The 18,853-nt window shown below is 44.1% G+C and overlaps 1 protein-coding gene across 1 annotated transcript in view; it reads left to right on the top strand.

The window, feature by feature from the left end:
* LOC127007012 (alkylglycerol monooxygenase-like) overlaps positions 1-17,622 on the top strand; it is a 31,449-nt gene extending 13,827 nt beyond the window's left edge. The window contains exons 3-9 of the mRNA XM_050877488.1: positions 5,922-6,049; positions 7,108-7,259; positions 7,393-7,662; positions 12,897-13,048; positions 13,865-13,999; positions 14,799-14,912; positions 15,789-17,622. Of these exons, the coding sequence (XP_050733445.1) occupies positions 5,922-6,049; positions 7,108-7,259; positions 7,393-7,662; positions 12,897-13,048; positions 13,865-13,999; positions 14,799-14,912; positions 15,789-16,229 (1,392 nt within the window). The 3' untranslated portion in view covers positions 16,230-17,622. The remainder of the gene's footprint in view (positions 1-5,921; positions 6,050-7,107; positions 7,260-7,392; positions 7,663-12,896; positions 13,049-13,864; positions 14,000-14,798; positions 14,913-15,788) is intronic.
* Positions 17,623-18,853: the final 1,231 nt, after the last annotated feature.

Raw genomic sequence — 18,853 nt, 5'->3', positions numbered from 1 at the left:
TTAGCACACTCGACTTCCAACCAAAGAGGCACAAGGTTCGAATCCCAGTCCTGATTAAGACAAGGTGGACAAAGCAGAGGGTAAAAAAAAAAGAGGCTGGTGGTTGAATGGTTAGCACACTCGACTTGCAACCAAAGAGGCACAAGGTTCGAATCCCAGTCATGATTAAGATAAGGTGGATGAGTCTCTACCTCCCGTGATAGCCTCTCTTCGTCGGGAAAATAATTGGTGGAGATGGTGGAGCATTAAGTAGCGGTCTTTTTTTTTTTTTTTTCATTATTGTTTTCTTTTTCTTTTTACGCCCTTGCACTGGCTCCTCTAATGTAAAAACAAAAACAAAAAACAACAACTAAGTGGAGGAGACGTGATCTTGCATGCAGTAGGAGCGAGGGGGAAAAGGTCAGTATATTAGACGCTTTCGGCTCTCTCATCAATCATTTCTAAAAGCCAAAGAAGGAGGTTAAACGCGTGCCCAAGAGTGTTTTTTCACATCCATGGTACGGAGGCTTTGTCAAACTACCACCAGGCACATAAAACTACTCCTGGAAGTGCCCACAACTCCCACGGAAGCCTTGTTGAATGTGTGTGCTTGGGCGCCGAAGTGGTTGAGGATGTGGGGGAAAACCTCTCTTGGCCTCGAGTCTGTGCGCCGTGAATTAGAAAACAAATTAAAGCAGAGAAGGTGGCATTGGAGACAGGGCATGTGTATAGTTTTAATGCACAAACAAGCAAACAAATGGCACAAACTCTCTTGGCTTCGTGTCTCTACTCATTGGATAAGAAAACAAATGACCGCAGACAAAGGGGTATTGGAGACAAGACTTGTGTAAGCTTTTAATGCCTGTAAATTTAATGGCTATAAACTTCTGCGTCAATAAGAAAATACGAAAATATATCATAACAGAGAAATGGTATTGGAGATAGAATGTGTTAATACCTGAAAATCTCTATGCAAATAAGAAAGTAAGAAAACAAATTATAGCAGAGAAGGGTATTGGAGACAGGACATATGTAGACTCTTAATGCCCGTAGACTTTTTTTTTCTTTTTTTTTTTTTTTGCATCCCAGAAATGAAAGGAAAAAAAAATCAAGACAGAACAAACTACGTAGACTTTTAATGCTTCAAACCATATTTCAGTAAAGTTGTGTGTTTGGCATATATGTTTGAGGTTAATATCAAGAACCGATTTTGCGCATATCCCAAAGTTAAATGAATATAAAGAAGATTCGAAACAAACAAACAACAAAAAAAAAGCCTTAGACCCTTCAGTGTCAACAAACTCAATACCTGTAAACTTTTTGTATGTTTCTTATACATCTGATGTCAAAATAATAATAAAAGAAAACATAATACCGAGACAGAACAAAAGTCTAACACCTCAATGTCAACACACTTAATACCTGTATGTAACCTGAGTATGTACCTGCATCCAAGAGCTCTATCAAGTACCATTATTTCTACATCTAAAATAAAAGAAAATAAAAAGGCTTCCAAACAGAACAACAGTCTTACACCCTCAATGTCAACACACCTAATACCTGTATGTAACCTGAGTATGTACCTTCATCCAAGAGCTCTATCAAGTACCATTATTTTCTGCATCTCCCAAAAAGAAAAGAAAAGAAAAAGGGCTTCCAAACAGAACAACAGTCTTACACCCTCAATGTCAACACACCTAATACCTGTATGTAACCTGAGTATGTACCTTCATCCAAGAGCTCTATCAAGTACCATTATTTTCTGCATCTCCCAAAAAGAAAAGAAAAGAAAAAGGCTTCCAAACAGAACAACAGTCTTACACTCTCGATGCCAACACACCTAATACCTGTATGTAACCTGAGTATGTACCTTCATCCAAGAGCTCTATCAAGTACCATTATTTTCTGCATCTCCCAAAAAGAAAAGAAAAGAAAAAGGCTTCCAAACAGAACAAAAGTCTTACACTCTCGATGCCAACACACCTAATACCTGTATGTAACCTGAGTATGTACCTGCATCCCAGAGCTTTATCAAGTAAACGGTTTCCACACCTGACTAGACTAAACCGCTCTAGGACATTCGGAGACACGCCTTACTTTATACCAAACAAGGGGACGTGCTTCATCACCCCACGTCCCACCCTCCTCCTAGTGCACTGACTCCCTCGCCTCCACAATAGATCCAGTGAAAGAATGAGAGAGGGAGAGGGAGAGGGAGAGGGAGAATGTTGGGTGACGGACAGTTCGCATTCAAGTCTGTCTCTGTCTGTCTCTAAGCAATCTTTTAAGACGATTATTATTGTGTCTTCTTTTCTTCTTATTTTTCCTCATTCTTCTTCTTCTTTTTCTTCGTCATCTTTTTCTTATCGTCTGTCTCTTCTTGGGTTAGTTTGTGTGTGTGTGTTTTTAATGTTTTTTTTTTCTTCGTTGTCTTCATCATCGTCGTCATTATCTTCTTCTTCTTCTTCTTCTTCTTCTTCTTCTTCTTCTTCTTCTTCTTCATCTTCTTCTTCTTCTTCCTCGTCCTCGTCTTCGTTTTCTTCTTCGACTTCGAGTTCCTCCTCCTCCTCCTCCTCCTCCTCCTCCTCTTGCTCCCGTTCAACCTATCTCGACTCACGATTGTTAAGTAGCAACACACACACACACACACACACACACACACACACACACACACACGGGCGTGAGATTCCACTTCAAACTGAGCTCAAGTCACACCCTGTTATCTATCGCTCCACCTCTCCCTCTCCCACCTCCACCACCACCCACTCTCTTCCACCTCTCCACCCTCCTCCACCACCCACCCCCTTCCACCTCTCCTACCACCATCTTTTTATGTACATACCTTCGCTGTTCAGTTTTTCTCCACCCTCATCCACTTCTCCATTCATTTAATATCCCCATCTGTTATCCACCTTCCCTTCCACCTCTTTCTCATTGTCCTCCACTTTTTTTCTTTTTTTTTCGTCTATCCCATATCTCCGTTTTCTTACCTCCTCTTCATCCTTTAATATATTCCTTCGTTTTCTTTACCTTCCTTTTCCTTCCTTCATTTGGCCCTCTACCTCCCTCTTACTTCCTTACTCTTTGCACTTATCCATGTCTTATTCACTTGGCGATCACTGTCTTGCGCCTCTTCCTCTTTTACTCGCCTTTATTTCTTCGCTTTCATCTCAAGTTCACCTCATCTTCACCTCCTCTTCTTTTTTCACCTATCCCGCTCTCTTTTCCTTCATAGGTGTGTGTGTGTGTGTGTGTGTGTGTGTGTGTGTGTGTGTGTGTGTGTGTGTGTGTGTGTGTGTGTTCATCGTCTCATCATGCACCCCTTTGATCAATGCTGCGTACCCCAATTTGGACAAAGCTGGTTAAGTACACTCCCGTAATTACCTCGGTCACCTGAAACGATTAGAGACCGCCATTAGAGTGTGTGGAGAGCAGTCGGTGCCAAATGTTATCGAGGAAAATGTGTCTGGGATGTGTGTCTGTGTGTGTGTGTGTGTGTGTGTGTGTGTGTGTGTGTGTGTGTGTGTGTGTGTTTTGTCATCTTCACCTCCTCTTCTTTTTTCACCTATCCCGCTCTCTTTTCCTTCATAGGTGTGTGTGTGTGTGTGTGTGTGTGTGTGTTTTGTCGAGCTGAAGGGTAAACATGCTCATTGATATCCATAGAGTTTACATTGCCACTTATTTGTCTGTTTGTCTGTCTTCATAGATATTGCTTCCTCCCCCCCTTCCTCCTTCCCCTTCCTTGTCTTCCTTCCTTCCGCAGTGTTCATGTCGTTCCTTTCTTTCTTTTTCTCTGTTGTTTTTTGTGGTGGGTTTTTTAATTTCGCCCTCATAAAAAAAGAGTTTAGACGGGTTGCCAAAAGAGAGGTCAACTTCGACTAGTCTTGCCGTGTCGCAGCGAACGCCCACACGAAGCCCGAGTAACAGGTGTGACTTAATTCAATTCCGGCCTGTTCAGGAGTCTAATTCTTGAAAGCGGGTTCTATATAAGCTTAACCTCTATCCTCCCCCCCCCCCCTCTGCCATCTCCCCTTTCCTCCCTCTAGTAGCGTGGTGTGGCTCGGTTGACAAGGGGGGGGAGGGGGGGAGGGGATAGAACATTCCATACCCTATTCTAACTCTTCCTACCTCCCTTTCCTCTTCTCTTAAAATGAAGTGTGGATACGTTGCTTACAGAGGCATATTACACAGCCCTCCCCTGCCACCTCCCCCTTCCCTTCCTCTATTAAAACAAGGGGCTTATTCCACCTCTTCCTAACCCCTGTCATCTCCCTTTCCCCCTGCCCCTTCCTCTCTTAACAGGTGTGGCTATGTTGTAGAGGCACATTCCACACATCAGTTACCTCCTCTTCCCTATTCCTCTCATATAACAACAGGGGACACATTATAAATCCTTTTCTAACCCTCAACCAGCTCCCTTTCCCTTCCCTTTCTTCCCCCCTTCCTCTCTTAAAAGGTGTGGCTATGTTGCAGAGACACATTCCACACATCAGTCACCTCCTCTTCTCCTTCCTCTCTTATAACAACAGGGGACACATTATAAATCCTTTTCTAACCCTCTACCAGCTCCCTTTACCCTCCCTTTCTTCTCCCCTTCCTCTCTTAACAGGTGTGGCTATGTTGCAGAGGCACATTCCACACCCTAGTCACCTCTCTTCCCCTTTCTCCCTTATAACAACAGGGGACACATTATAAATCCTTTTCTAACCCATACCAGCTCCCTTTCCCCTCCCTTTCTTCTCCCCTTCCTCTCTTAAAAGGTGTGGCTATGTTGCAGAGACACATTCCACACATCAGTAACCTCCTTTTCCCCTTCGTCTCTTATAACAACAGGGGACACATTATTAAACCTTTTCTAACCCTCTACCAGCTCCCTTTCCTCTCCATTTCTCCTCCCCTTCCTCTCTTTAAGCAAACTGTGTCTATTCTACATACATGGCACAGTTCACACCTCCTTTTAACCTTTGCCAGCTTTTTTTCCCTTTCTCTTCCACTCTTTAACCCGGTAGCTGCGCCAAGCCTACTTTGCGGCATAATCGCATCATAAATTTGCAACTCTACCGGAAAAATATTATTCGAGGCTGCATAAAACTGAGATGATTATAATGATATACGTTTTAACTCCTTTTGGCCTGGTAAGTTTAAGTTAAGGGCCGGTAATTCGCATAGAAAGGACTCTTGTCTACTCATATTTCGCAGCTAGAGGGTTAAACGAGGAGTGTCTATTCGGCATACAAGAGGATCACGCAACCCACACCCCTTCCTAACCCCTGCCAGCTCCTCTTCCCTTCCCCTTCAGTAATGGTCGTGATGGGATACTTTACCAAACTGTCGTGCTCATCCTCTTATGATTGACGATTTCCGACCTAAAAACTGTCCCCTTCACCCCCAAAAACTGGCTTCATATACAATTATTGATAAAGTGGTTAATTATTGGTGTTTCTTGGCAATTATTATGGGTCAGAAACCGGTAAATACGATGCTCTGAGTACGATAATCTGGCAGAAACCGGTAAATACGATCCTCTGAGTACGATAATCTGGCAGAAACCGGTAAATACGATGCTCTGAGTACGATAATCTGGCAGAAACTGGTAAATACGATGCTCTGAGTACGATAATCTGGCAGAAACTGGTAAATACGATGCTCTGAGTACGATAATCTGGCAGAAACCGGTAAATACGATGCTCTGAGTACGACAATCTGGCAGAAACCGGTAAATACGATGCTCTGAGTACGACAATCTGGCAGAAACCGGTAAATACGATGCTCTGAGTACGACAGTCTGGCAGACACCGGTAAATACGATGCTCTGAGTACGACAATCTGGCAGACACCGGTAAATACGATGCTCAGAGTACGACAATCTGGCAGAAACCGGTAAATACGATGCTCTGAGTACGACAATCTGGCAACGGTGGTGATGTGTGTCTGTGTTCCAGGGGGTGTGGTGGCTGCTGTGGATGGTGTGTCTGGAGTACGTGGCGCTGTGGTGGCAGGGTGAGGCGCTCCCCTGCCTCCACGACAACGTGCTGTGTATGGTCCACGCCACCTTCTACGAGATTACCAAGTGAGTGTGTGGCGGAGAATAGGAGAAGGGGATTATGGCCCGTATTATCAGCGATCTGTTGCTACACTGACTAACTACCAAGAACTTCAACATTAATTACCACCTTACCTAACGACCCTTACCTCTAACTACCACTAACTACCCTTACCTCTAACTACCACTAACTGCCCTTACCTCCTGCTACTTCCCTGACTAACTACCAAGAACTTCAACATTAATTACCACCTTACCTAACGACCCTTACCTCTAACGACCCTTACCTCTAAATACCACTAACTACCCTTACCTCTAACTACCACTAACTACCCTTACCTCTAACTACCACTAACTACCCTTACCTCTAACTACCACTAACTACCCTTACCTCTAACTACCACTAGCTACCCTTACCTCTAACTACCACTAACTACCCTTACCTCTAACTACCTTTACCTCTAACTACCACTAACTACCCTTACCTCTAACTACCACTAACTACCCTTACCTCTAACTACCACTAACTACCCTTACCTTTTGCTACTTCCCTGACTAACTACCAATAACTACAACACTAACTACCACCTTACCTAACGACCCTTACCTCTAACTACCACTAACTACCCTAACTCTAACTACTACCAAGAACTTCAACATTAATTACCACCTTACCTAACGACCCTTACCTCTAACTACCACTAACTACTCTTACCTCCTGCTACTTCCCTGACTAACTACCAATAACTACTACACTAACTACTACCTTACCTCTAACTACCACTAACTACCCTAACTACCTTTGTCTATTACTACCATAATGTCTACGTATTTTTACCTATAGCTACCACTCTAGCTACAATTCTAACTACCTTTTACCTCTAACTACCAGCCTTTCTAACTAACTCTAACTCTAATCAAACTAACCTTACCTCTAACTCCATAACTACTACCCTTTCCTCAACCACTCTAACTACCCCTTTAACTAACAACCACTACCTCTAACTACTCTTAAAGCCCTAACTACCTTCACCTCTAATCACTACCCTTCCCAACGAGCCAACTAACTGGGTCTCTATCTTCAGGGTCATCGTCCGCGGGCTCGAGTTCGGTGTCTACACTTACTTATGGCAAAACTACGCCGTCCTCCCTTCCCTCGGAGACTCCCTGCTGGCGGTGGTGGCGCTGGTGGTGGCGGTAGACCTCGTGTACTACTGGTTGCACCGCGCGAGCCATGGTAGGTGGTGTTAGGAGGAGGAAGAGGAGTAGCAGGAGGAGGAGGAGAATGATTGATCGTGGTATTAGTAGCAGATGTAGTAGTAGCAGTAGTAGTAGAAGTTAGTATTTGTACCTTTCCGTTCATCCCCCAGAGATTATGATGCTATGGGCCATTCACCAAGTCCATCACAGCAGCCAGGACCTCACTATGGCCGTGGGTATGAGGCACTCCCCCCTGCAGCGTCTCTTCACATGGGTCTTCTACCTCCCCCTCGCCTTCCTCGGAGTCCCCCCTACCCATATGCTCGCCCACGCCCAGTTCAACCTCCTCTACCAGTGCTGGATTCACACGGAGGCCATTGGTTCCCTGGGCCCGCTGGAGTATGTGTTCAATACCCCGACGCATCACCAGGTTCATCATGGTGAGTGTGGTTGATGGTGGAGGTGGTGGAAGGAGGTGGAATAGGAGGAGTAGGAGAAGAGAAGTGATATTGAAGACTGAGATGAAGGAATAGGAGGAGGAAAAGGAAGGAGAAGTAGGAGGAGATGAAGAAAGCGTAGGAGGAGGAATAGGAGAAGGAGAAGGAGAAGTGATATTGAAGACGGTGGTGAAGGAATAGGAGGAGGAGGCGGAAGGAGAAGTATAGAAGATGGAGAAAGAGTAGGAGGAAAAGGAGAAGTGATATTGAAGACGGAGGTGAAGGAGTAGGAGGAGGAAAAGGAAGAGAGGAGGAGGCGGAAGGAGAAGTATAGAAGATGGAGAAAGAGTAGGAGGAAAAGGAGAAGTGATATTGAAGACGGAGGTGAAGGAATAAGAGGAGGAAAAGGAAGGAGAAGTAGAAGGAGATGAAGAACGACTAGGATGAAGTTAAAGAGCAGGATAACGAGAGGAAACAGTAAGATGAAGATAAAAAACACGATGATGATGATAAGGAAGAGGAGAACGAAGAGAGTAATGGAGGCAGCTGAAGGGCAAAACAAAGAATTAAAAAAAAAAAAGCTTACTGTCTATAATGCCGCCGTGGTAGACAGACAGACAGACAGACAGATGTACCTTGTAGGAGCCTTCTGAGGGAGTTTTGTTTGTTTGTTTGTTTGTTTGTTTTTACTTTGTGGTTTAAGGAAGGAATGTGGCACTATTCTTCTCTCTCTCTCTCTCTCTCTCTCTCTCTCTCTCTCTCTCTCTCTCTCTCTCTCTCTCTCTCTGCGAACCCGTCATCGTCAGGTTTTCTCACATTCCCGTGTTGTATCAGAACCTGTTGGCTGTCGGATCCGCCTCATGACACCCCCGTTCGAACCCTCTTACCTGTGAGCATCTTGTCCGCCACCTGGTCGTATACTGTATCGGTTTTCACTATACAGAGACGCTGTTACTAGATCTACCTTCGTGTTGTACTGTTTATTTGTGTCTCTTTATCTTTATTTTCCTTCCTTTATGTGTTTTCTACCTTCTTTGTGTGTGTGTGTGTGTGTGTGTGTGTGTGTGTGTTTCTGTCTCGTATCTGTCTGATGGTACGTGATCCTCCTTCGTATATTAGCTACCAATCTCTCCACTTTTTTTCTCCCTGTTACCCATCTCTCCACTTTTTTTCTCCCTGTCACCCATCTCTCCACTTTTTTTCTCCCTGTTACCCATCTCTCCACTTTTTTTTCTCCCTGTCACCCATCTCTCCACTTTTTTTTTCTCCCTGTTACCCATCTCTCCACTTTTTTTCTCCCTGTCACCCATCTCTCCACTTTTTTTTTCTCCCTGTTACCCATCTCTCCACTTTTTTTCTCCCTGTTACCCATCTCTCCACTTTTTTTTCTCCCTGTCACCCATCTCTCCACTTTTTTTTCTCCCTGTCACCCATCTCTCCACTTTTTTTTCTCCCTGTCACCCATCTCTCCACTTTTTCTTCTCCCTGTCACCCATCTCTCCACTTTTTCTTCTCCCTGTCACCCATCTCTCCACTTTTTTCTCTCCGTCATTGTCTTCAGTATTTCTCTCTCCTCTTCTTCTTCACTGTCCTTCTTCTGCCTCTCCTCCTCTTCCTCCTCTACATCGTCTTCTTCATCCTCCTCCTCCTCCTCCTCCTTCCTCCTCTCCTTCTTCTCCTCCTCCTCGTCCTCCATCACCTTTCTCATCGCCATCTTCCTCCTCCTCCTCCTCCTCCTTCTCCTTCTCCATTACAGGTGTCGGTTCAGTCCGGTTCTGCTTGTTAATAAGGTCCTACAATCTTGGTTTAGGCTTCTATGGGGCCTGTTTGCAAGAGGAGGAGGAGGAGGAGGAGGAGGAGGAGAAGGAGGAGGAGGAGATGATATTGGCGCCCTTGTGTAGCATCTGAAAGGGAAATGAATCCTAAAAAAAGAAGTTAGATAGCAACGAGGAACGTGATTGTTTTTAATGAACTGGGAGAGGACGAGGAGGAGGAGGGGGAGGAGGAGAGAGAAGTTAAGCATTTCGGAGGCCAAGCACAGACAAGACTTTCGTAGGAGTTTGGGGCATTTGCAGAAGTAGTTTTATGACCCTTCTGGTAGTTAGATAGCAACGAGGAACGTGATTGTTTTTAATGAACTGGGAGAGGACGAGGAGGAGGAGGAGGAGAGAGAAGTAGTTAAGCATTTCGGAGGCCAAGCACAGACAAGACTTTCGTAGGAGTTTTGGGCATTTGCAGAAGTAGTTTTAAGACCCTGCTGGTAGTTTGATCATTCCTCTGTGGCATGAACCTACAGAAACACTCATTAGAACGCGACTGATATACTCTTTGGACATTGGATATAGTTGATACGAGAAGCGGAATTGTCTGAAAATACCGAGCTGATATTTTTTTATGGGAGTGACGAGGATGAACAGGAGTATAAACGAGTATATTACAGGAACAGCTCAGGTTAGACGGTTCGGACAGAAAGTGAGGCATTCGATATTGAGATGGTTCGGACATGTGCGAAGGATTCTTGGTAGGTGTATCGGGAGAAGGGAAAGAGGAAAGCCGCAGAGGAGATCCATGGGTGTGATGAGAGATGGATATACGGGCAGGTAATAACATGAGATTGAGATACAAAGATACAATAAGAGGATGGAAACGGACAAGTGCGAAGGATTGATGCTGGAAATATCGGAAGAAGACAAAGAGGAAAGCCGCAGAGGAGATTTATGGGTGTGATGAGAGATGGATATACGAGCAGATAACATGACAGAGGAAGATACGAAGATACAACAAGGGGATGGAAACGGACAAGTGCGAAGGATTGATGCTGGATATATTGGGAGAAGAAAAGAGGATATTTATGAGTGTGATGAGACATGGCTATACGGGCAGGTGACATGAGATAGAAAAAAACAAAGATACAATAAGAAATGGAAACGGATGATCCTCCCTGGCGAGCCCTAACAGGAACGGCCTAAAGAAGATGATAGCATGTAATGGGAGACTTCGGTAGCCCCCAACGAGTCCCATGACCCCTCTTGCCACCGACGGGTCTGCTGATAATGTGACTGATTGACCCTGAATGTGAGATCACGTGTCAAACCTCTCATGATCTGGTGCTGTCTCCGTATTATTTGCCTTATGTGAGTGAAACACGGAGTAATTTCTGCGCACACTTCACATCCTCTTTCAGTATCACCTTGGATCCCTGTTTCGTTTATTCTTTTTTTTTCATGTGGCAATAATGTGGTCACGTGACTTGGTGTGGTTCCCTTGATATAGGATTTGGAACTCTATACTCCATCTTCCTTTTCTTTTCTCCCTGCTTTTCTTCCCATTTCTACCTTCATGTCTCTCCTCTCCACTTTTCCCACATGTCTCCCTTCCTGCCCCTCCCTTTCTCAACCTTCCCTTCCCTTCGTGACCTCCACTATCCTTTTCTCCCTTCCTTTCCTTCCCTTTCTCCTTTTTCCTTTCTCTAACCCACACTAACCTCTCAATTTCGTCTCTTTTTCGATCCTTTTCTATCTCCCTCTTCCTTCCTCTGACATCTGATATCCTCTTCTCCCTTTCTGTTCTTCCCTTTCTCTCTTCCTCCCTTAAACTTCTACTAATTTCTCCCTTTTTATCCCTCCCTTTCGCCCTCTCCCTCCCTCCTGACCCACACTAACCTCTCAATTCAGTCTTCCTCTTCCTCAGTCTGACCTCTAATAAATCTCTCCTTCCTTTCTGTTCTTCCCTTTCTCCCTTCCTCCCTTGAACTTCTACTAATATCTCCCTTTTTATCCCTCCCTTTCGCCCTCGCCCTCCCTCCTGACCATAGCTGGGCACGATAACAGAAAACCTTATTCCCGATAACCGATAACTGATAATGAAAAATCTTAACGGCGATAACCGATATTCGTTAACTAGAGACACAAATTTAGGCGATAACCGATAACCGATACCCGATATAAATCCACAATTCCGATACTAGCTAGCGATGAGTCCGAAAGGCGAAAACGATACTATATTGATATTTCGGATAGAACAACATTGATGAATTCAAATTTTCATTATCTGTATTTAAGGAAACTTACAAAACCTTAAAACCACACGTTGACACGTACATATGGACGGTAATACTAAAAATGCCTGAATCGGTGTTGTGTTATCAGGCGTCCCCACCGTCAAAAATTGTTTACAAACACTGGTCTCTCGTGAACGGTGCATGCTCAGACCAGCAAGCGTAGACCTGTACAGTCTCACAAAGCTTTTAAACCGTAATTAAGAGTTGCTAGAAGGCTGAATCAGACATATAGTACCACTACCACCGTCCTCGCTGTTTCTAGAACGACACTTTGTACGAGTTGTATTTATATGTACAGAGTGTTCGTCGTTCTAGAAACAGCGAGGATGGTGGTACTGTATGTTTGATTCAGCTTTCCAGCAACTCTTAATGTGTTAAAAAAAGCATTGTGAGACTGAACAGGTCTACACTTAATGATCTGAGCATGCGCAGTTCACGAGACACCAGTGTTTGCAAACAAAAGCGCCAGCTTTTGACGATGGGACACCAAATAACACAACACCGGGTGCCTTCAGTATCATGGCATGGTCACAAACGAATATGGAATATCAAATTTGAGGCAGTGAATAATCATTTTTGGGGCAAAGTTAAATGATTTTTCTCTATGATATATTGATTTTTGAGTAGCATAAAAAAAAAATAACCTAGTGTTTTAATTTTCATGATCTAAGCATGAAATCTCATCACCGAAGATATTTCATACCCCGAAGTTTTTTCATACAACACCGGGCGCCCGGGCCACGCATGCGCAGTAGGGAGACAACGTTTTTTTCTGAGAGGCGGAAAAAAAGTAGCGATTATCGCTAGTTTGGTTACAAAAGTAACGAAGATACCGATATATATTTAAATAAGTAGCGGATGGTCGATAATCCGATTTTGTTATCAGCGATAAAGTATCGCGATAACTTATCGCGATAACGCCCAGCTATGCTCCTGACCCACACTAACCTCTTAATTCAGTCTTCCTCTTCCTCAGTCTGACCTCTAATAAATCTCTCCTTCCTTTCTATCCTTCCTTTTCTCCCTCTCCATCCCTCCTGATTCACACTAACCTCAATTCTATCTCCCTTTTCCTCCCTCTGACGTCTAATAATTATCTCTTCTTCGTTTCCATCCTTCCCTTTCTCTCTCTCCCTTCCTTTGTCCCACTCTAACCTTTCTCTCGTCTCCTCGTCAGCGTCCAACAAGTACTGCCTCGACAAGAACTACGGCGGGGTCTTCATCATCTGGGACCAGCTCTTCGGCACCTTCCAGGCCCAGGACGTAAGCCAGAAGACCGTCTACGGCATCCTGGTGCAGCCCGAGAAGTTCGACCCTCTCTTCAACCAGGTGGGGCGGGGACCAGATTTTTATTTATTCATTTATTTATTTTTTGCAACAAAGGAGACGCCTCAAGGGCAACAAAAAGAGTATAGGAAAAAAAAGCCCGCTACTCACCGCTCCCACAACAGAAGATGGTATAGAGTGGCCAAAAGAGAGGTCAATTTCGTATGATAAAGACTAACAGCTGGTGTGGGTGTGGGTGTGGGTGTAGTTAGCCCTTAGAAGCTTCGTTTTCTTTGGATTCCATAATTGTCAAACTTTTCATGGGTACCTTCGTCAAACTTAGCGAAAGAGCATTTTGTCAAAATTTCGATTCCGCGTAGAAATTAATATTGTCATGTGTTTTCCACGTAACCATTTCTCTGTTCTTGACCCTTCCTGCATTCAATAAAACATCATTCCTGCATCAATCATTCTTCCATTCTCATCCACTTTCAATCGAATCTCTTCCATCATCAGTAAAAAATTAATCCACTTCCTCCTCCTTCCACTCCTCTAATCCTCCTCCGCCTCTTAACGGTACTTTTTCATTTCATCAATTTTCTTCTCCCTCCTCCTCCTCCTCCTCCTCCTTATCCCTTCCACTCAGCAGTACATCCTTATTCCATCCCTCATCTCCTTCCTCTTCTTCTTCTTCCTCTTCTTCTTCTTCTTTTTCTTCTTCTTCTTCTTCTTCCTTTTCTTCTCCTTCTTTTTCTCATATCATCCCTAATCCTTCTCCTCCTCATCATCCTTCCTTTCACTCAACAAAACCTCATTCAATCACCAATCCTCCTCCTCCTCCTCCTCCTCTCAATAGTCACTCCTCTCCTCCCGTTCCAGGTGTTCTACTTCAGGTCAATGGTGAGGAAGGCGAAGAGCATGAAGACTTGGCGTGACGCTTTTGTGGCCATGTTCAAGGGACCAAGCTGGCTGCCCGGCGCCCCCTGGACCGGCTGGGACCACGACAAGCCTAATGTGGGTGGTGTTTGAGGTTGTTTGGGGTTTTGGTGAGGTTGTTTGGGGTTAGGTTTATGGTGGAGTGCTCTTGGAGGTTGTTGTTGACGTTATTGTTGTTTGGTTTGGGGTTTATTATTCTTTGTTATTTTTTATGATATTTTCTTCGTCGCCGTCGGATTCTTCCACCTTCTCATCTCCTTACTCTTCCTTACCATGCACAGATCCTAACCTAACCTAACCTAACCTCTTCAACTCCCTTTTCACTTAACTCCCCATTCTTACCATACACAGATCTCTCACCTTTTCATCTCCTACCTAACCTAACCTAACCTCACCTCCTCACCTCCCCTTTTCACTTGACTCCCCTTTCTTACCATACACAGATCTCTCACCTTCTCATCTCCTACCTAACCTAACCTAACGTAACCTAACCTCACCTCCTCACCTCCCCTTTTCACTTGACTCCCCATTCTTACCATACACAGATCTCTCACCTTCTCACCTCCTACCTAACCTAACCTAACCTCACCTAACCTCACCTCCTCACCTCCCCTTTTCACTTGACTCCCCTTTCTTACCATACACAGATCTCTCACCTTCTCATCTCCTACCTAACCTAACCTAACCTCACCTCCTCACCTCCCCTTTTCACTTGACACCCCTTTCTTACCATGCACTGATCTCTCACCTTCTCATCTCCTACCTAACCTAACCTAACCTCACCTCCTCACCCCCCTTTTCACTTGACTCCCCTTTCTTACCATGCACAGAGCTCTCACCTCCTCACCTTCTTACTCATCTCCTTCACCTTCCACAGATCCACCACCCACGTGAGTACAGGAAGCCCACAGCCACCACCGCCGTCCACATCTACGTCATCACCCACTTCTTGGCCACCCTCGCCCTCACCTCCCGTCTGGCCGCCCATGCCGTGAGTAGACAAGCCCACACCCACCTCTGAGGGCGTGGGCGTGGGTGTATTAACAATATATTTACGGGGAAGGAGGAGAAAGAGGAAAACGAGAGGAAGAGATGCGTTAATGTGAGGAAGGTAAGAAAAGGGACTAAGGGATCGAGCCTGCCAGAATAGGTTAAAGGGAATGAAGGGCTGAGATGGAGTTAGATAAGGGGGTTGTAAAGGGAAGGGGGCGAAGATAAGGGGAGGAAGGAAAGGGGGAGGAAGGAAAAGATGAAGTAAAAGTGTCTGAGTAATAAGCTAAATCTCTCTCTCTCTCTCTCTCTCTCTCTCTCTCTCTCTCTCTCTCTCTCTCTCTCTCTCTCTCTCTAACACACATACACACGCACACACCTAATTTCCTCCGTCATTTAATTTCCCTCACGTCATATTCAGTAATTTCCTAAGTCATCCAATTAACTCAAGACGATAATGAGTAACAATATAACCTTACAAAAAGAATAATAGCCTACTTCTTCCTATTACAACCTTTCTTTAATTACCCAGCAATACTTTCCCACCTAACCTAACCTAACCTAACCTAACCTATCATAACATCAACAATAGCCTACCTCTCCCTGTAACACCTTCCTCTCTGATCTATTTTATTATGGGCCGATTTTCCACTCTTTGTTCGGGTCTCAACATTCTTTCTTATGGATTTCCGGGAGGTTTGAAGGTTACTAAAAGACATAGCAACCAGAGCAGTTAGTTAAGTAAAAAACGAGATATCGGATCCTCCATATAAAACGAAGCATAACTCTTGTTTGTCCTATGTATTCCTCTATTCCCCATGGTGTTTCGCTCCTGCTGTGTGTTTTGTGTAGACTGTAAAGCAAGTTCTTTCCCCAGGGTGACAGGCAGGCAGCGGTTCTCCTGTACAGCGGCAGCGTGGTGGCGGCCCTCTCCTCGGCGGGCCTGATGTACGACCAAACCAGCTGGACACGCAAGGTCGAGTCCGGCAGATGCCTCTTCGGTCTCATTCTCGGCTTCCTCGTCGCCCCGCCCACCGCCGCCGCTAACCTGCTGCCCCTGCTCTTCACCCTCTACGTCCTGTCCCTCCTCCTGTGGCTCTGGTGTCCCTCCGTGGTGATGTGTGCCCGCGTGGAGCCGTGTTCGGTCGGCAATAAGCTACAGTGTTTCGAGGGAGGGTCGTGCGCTCCGAAGCTTCAGTGCTACCAGGGCGGGCAGCAGCAGGCGCCGAAGCTGCAGTGTTACGAGGGAGGTTTGCAGAAGAAGGAGGAGGGGGCGAAGCAGGCAACGACAACACCGGCAGATAAGAAACATGAGTAGAGGTTGACATGACCATTGTGTGTGTGTGTGTGTGTGTGTGTGATGAACGTGTGTGTGTGTGTGTGTGATGAACGTGTGTGTGTGTGTGTGTGTGTGAGATGGTGATGAACGTATGTGATGTGAATTGGTTATGTTATTGTTTCAGTAGTTTTGTTTTTGTTATCATTATTATTATTGTTGTTATCTTTGCTTATAGTTTATATTAACGAGATTATCGACCGAGTATCATGTGTTCATTAGTTAAGGAAAGATGTTTTTTTTTATTAATTCTTTTTTTTTTTTTTAGTGTGTGTGTGTGTGTGTGTGTGTGTGTGTGTGTGTGTGTGTGTGTGTGTGTGTGGACTTTTTGACGGAATGAACAGTGACTTATTTTTTCTGCTTGTTCGGTGTAAAACCATCACGATAAAGGATGTTGCACGTGAACTTGCGGAGTGTCAAGATCTGTATTACCATGGATTCTCGGTAGTAAGGTTTTATAAGGTAGAGGGCAGCGTTGGCAAATTATCGTACTCAGCATATAGCCTATTCGTAGTTTCTGACCGATAACTATAGCGAAAATGAACGAAAACCACCAATATTTAACAGTTTTAACGATAACTTTAATTTTCTAGCGTTATGTGTGTGGTTACGACCGTTTTGGAGCCTAAAAATGATAAATGCGATTGTCAGAGTACGACGATTTGGCAACGCTGGTAGAGGGAACAACGTAGCAGCGGAGGTGTTAAAAAACATCTATACTTTAGGGGCTGATCAGCATTGTTCATCATAAGGTTAATTACTTCATCCTGCCATACATTATTTGTCTTTGTATTGAGCGCCGTTGCCAGATTATCGTACACACCTTTCATTATTTGTCTATGTATTGAGCACCGCTGCTAGATTATCGTACTCAGAGCATAGTATTTACCGGTTTCTGACGCCTAACTACTGCCAAGAAACATCAGGAATTAACTATTTTAACGATAATAATTATAAATGAATCTCCTTATTTGGGTCCACGAGACGAGTGTTCTTATTATGTGTTTATGTTTATGGGGGGGTGGGATATGTTTCCACTAAAATGGGGGGGACTTTTTGTTGCCCTTGAGCCGTCTCCTATGTTGTAATAAATAAAAAATAAAAAAAGGAAGAGGGGCAAGTGGCGAGCGAAGGGAGATCGACAAATTAAGTTGGGGAGGAGTTTTGAAAAATTGACGTATATTTCAGGGTGCATTTTCCTCCTGTCAAAACGAAACACTCACCATCCCAGTTTTCCGTTTTGGCTTTCTCTGTAAGTTGGACGTTTTATAAGCAGATGCGGTCAATATTTTTCATCACCTTCCAGAAAATTGACAACTTTTTAAGGCGCTGTTTACATTAGCACATTTTCCGTCAATATTTTTCATCAACTTCCGTCTGCACTGCTTCCGTCACATGTAAACAAAACACCATGGCCTCGACACACAGACAAGCTATCGCCGCTGTAAACGTGATTAGGTGTTTAATGAAGCTGAGACGAGCCAAACAAGCCAGAAGACGAGAGTGGACGTGTGAGTGGAAGGCACGTCGCGAACAAGAAAGTGTTTACTATCGACTCTTGAGGGAGCCGAGATTGGAGGACCACGAGGCAATGAGGAACTGGATTAGGCTCGACAGGACCAGTACAACAAACTTTTGGAGCTAGTGACGCCCATTTTTCATATATATAAATCATCTCTGTGGTCCCAGAGACACATATGGTTTCTTATGCTCTCAATAAGCAGTTCTTCTGAGAGTCTTGTCCATTGAGGGTGAGCCATAATTTATTGCAAAGTCTTCACTGCGAGAGAAACGTATATTAAATAGTTGAATTCTTGCTTTTCATGAAAAACAGTGTTTACTTTGAATATTTCCTCATCATCCACTATGGATTCTGATTTGATTGAAAAAAGTTGTTGACAACTTTCCATTTGAGGACGGTCATGTTCGTCAGACTCGGAAAAGGAAGACGGAACATACAAACGATGACGGAAATCGTAGACATCGACGGAAAACTACCCAAACATTTCCGTCATCTTCACATTTTCCTCGTGTTTCAAGTGATGAGTTTGTGTTCATATTTGCTTCCCATCCATCCCCTTGGTAATAGTTTAAATCGTGTTGTATTATCGTTTAATTAAAGGGCATGGCTCAGCGTTGCCAAATTATCGTACTCGTGGGGTTTCATTTTCGTAGTTGCTGACCGATAACTATAACAACAAAGAACGAAACACATCGGTATTCAGCAGTTTTAGCGCTGACTTTAATTTTTGCACGTTATTTGTGTAGGTACGAGAGTTTGAGACAAAAATGATAGATACGATGTGGTTAATACGATAATTTGGCAGAGCTGGCATGGCCGTACGTGTTTGATTACTTCTTCTTGTCCACCCTGATGTAAATTAGTATGAAAACACTTTTTAACGAATTCTTCACTTGCCCCTATGTTGAAATTTACCAGTTTGTTCAGTATTTTGTTTTGTTGGAGTCTGTTTACCACAATCCATAATAGTCCATGTCATTGTTATTATTATTATTATTATTATTTTATATCTATTTTCGATATTATCATTACCATTCCATATTACCATGGAGGCCTCAATCAATCGCTTCTTGCTCTACGTCCT

The sequence above is a fragment of the Eriocheir sinensis genome, chromosome 34 (assembly GCF_024679095.1).
Source record: "Eriocheir sinensis breed Jianghai 21 chromosome 34, ASM2467909v1, whole genome shotgun sequence".
Taxonomy (NCBI): Eukaryota; Metazoa; Arthropoda; class Malacostraca; order Decapoda; family Varunidae; genus Eriocheir; species Eriocheir sinensis.
This window is presented reverse-complemented; position numbering and strand designations above follow the sequence as displayed.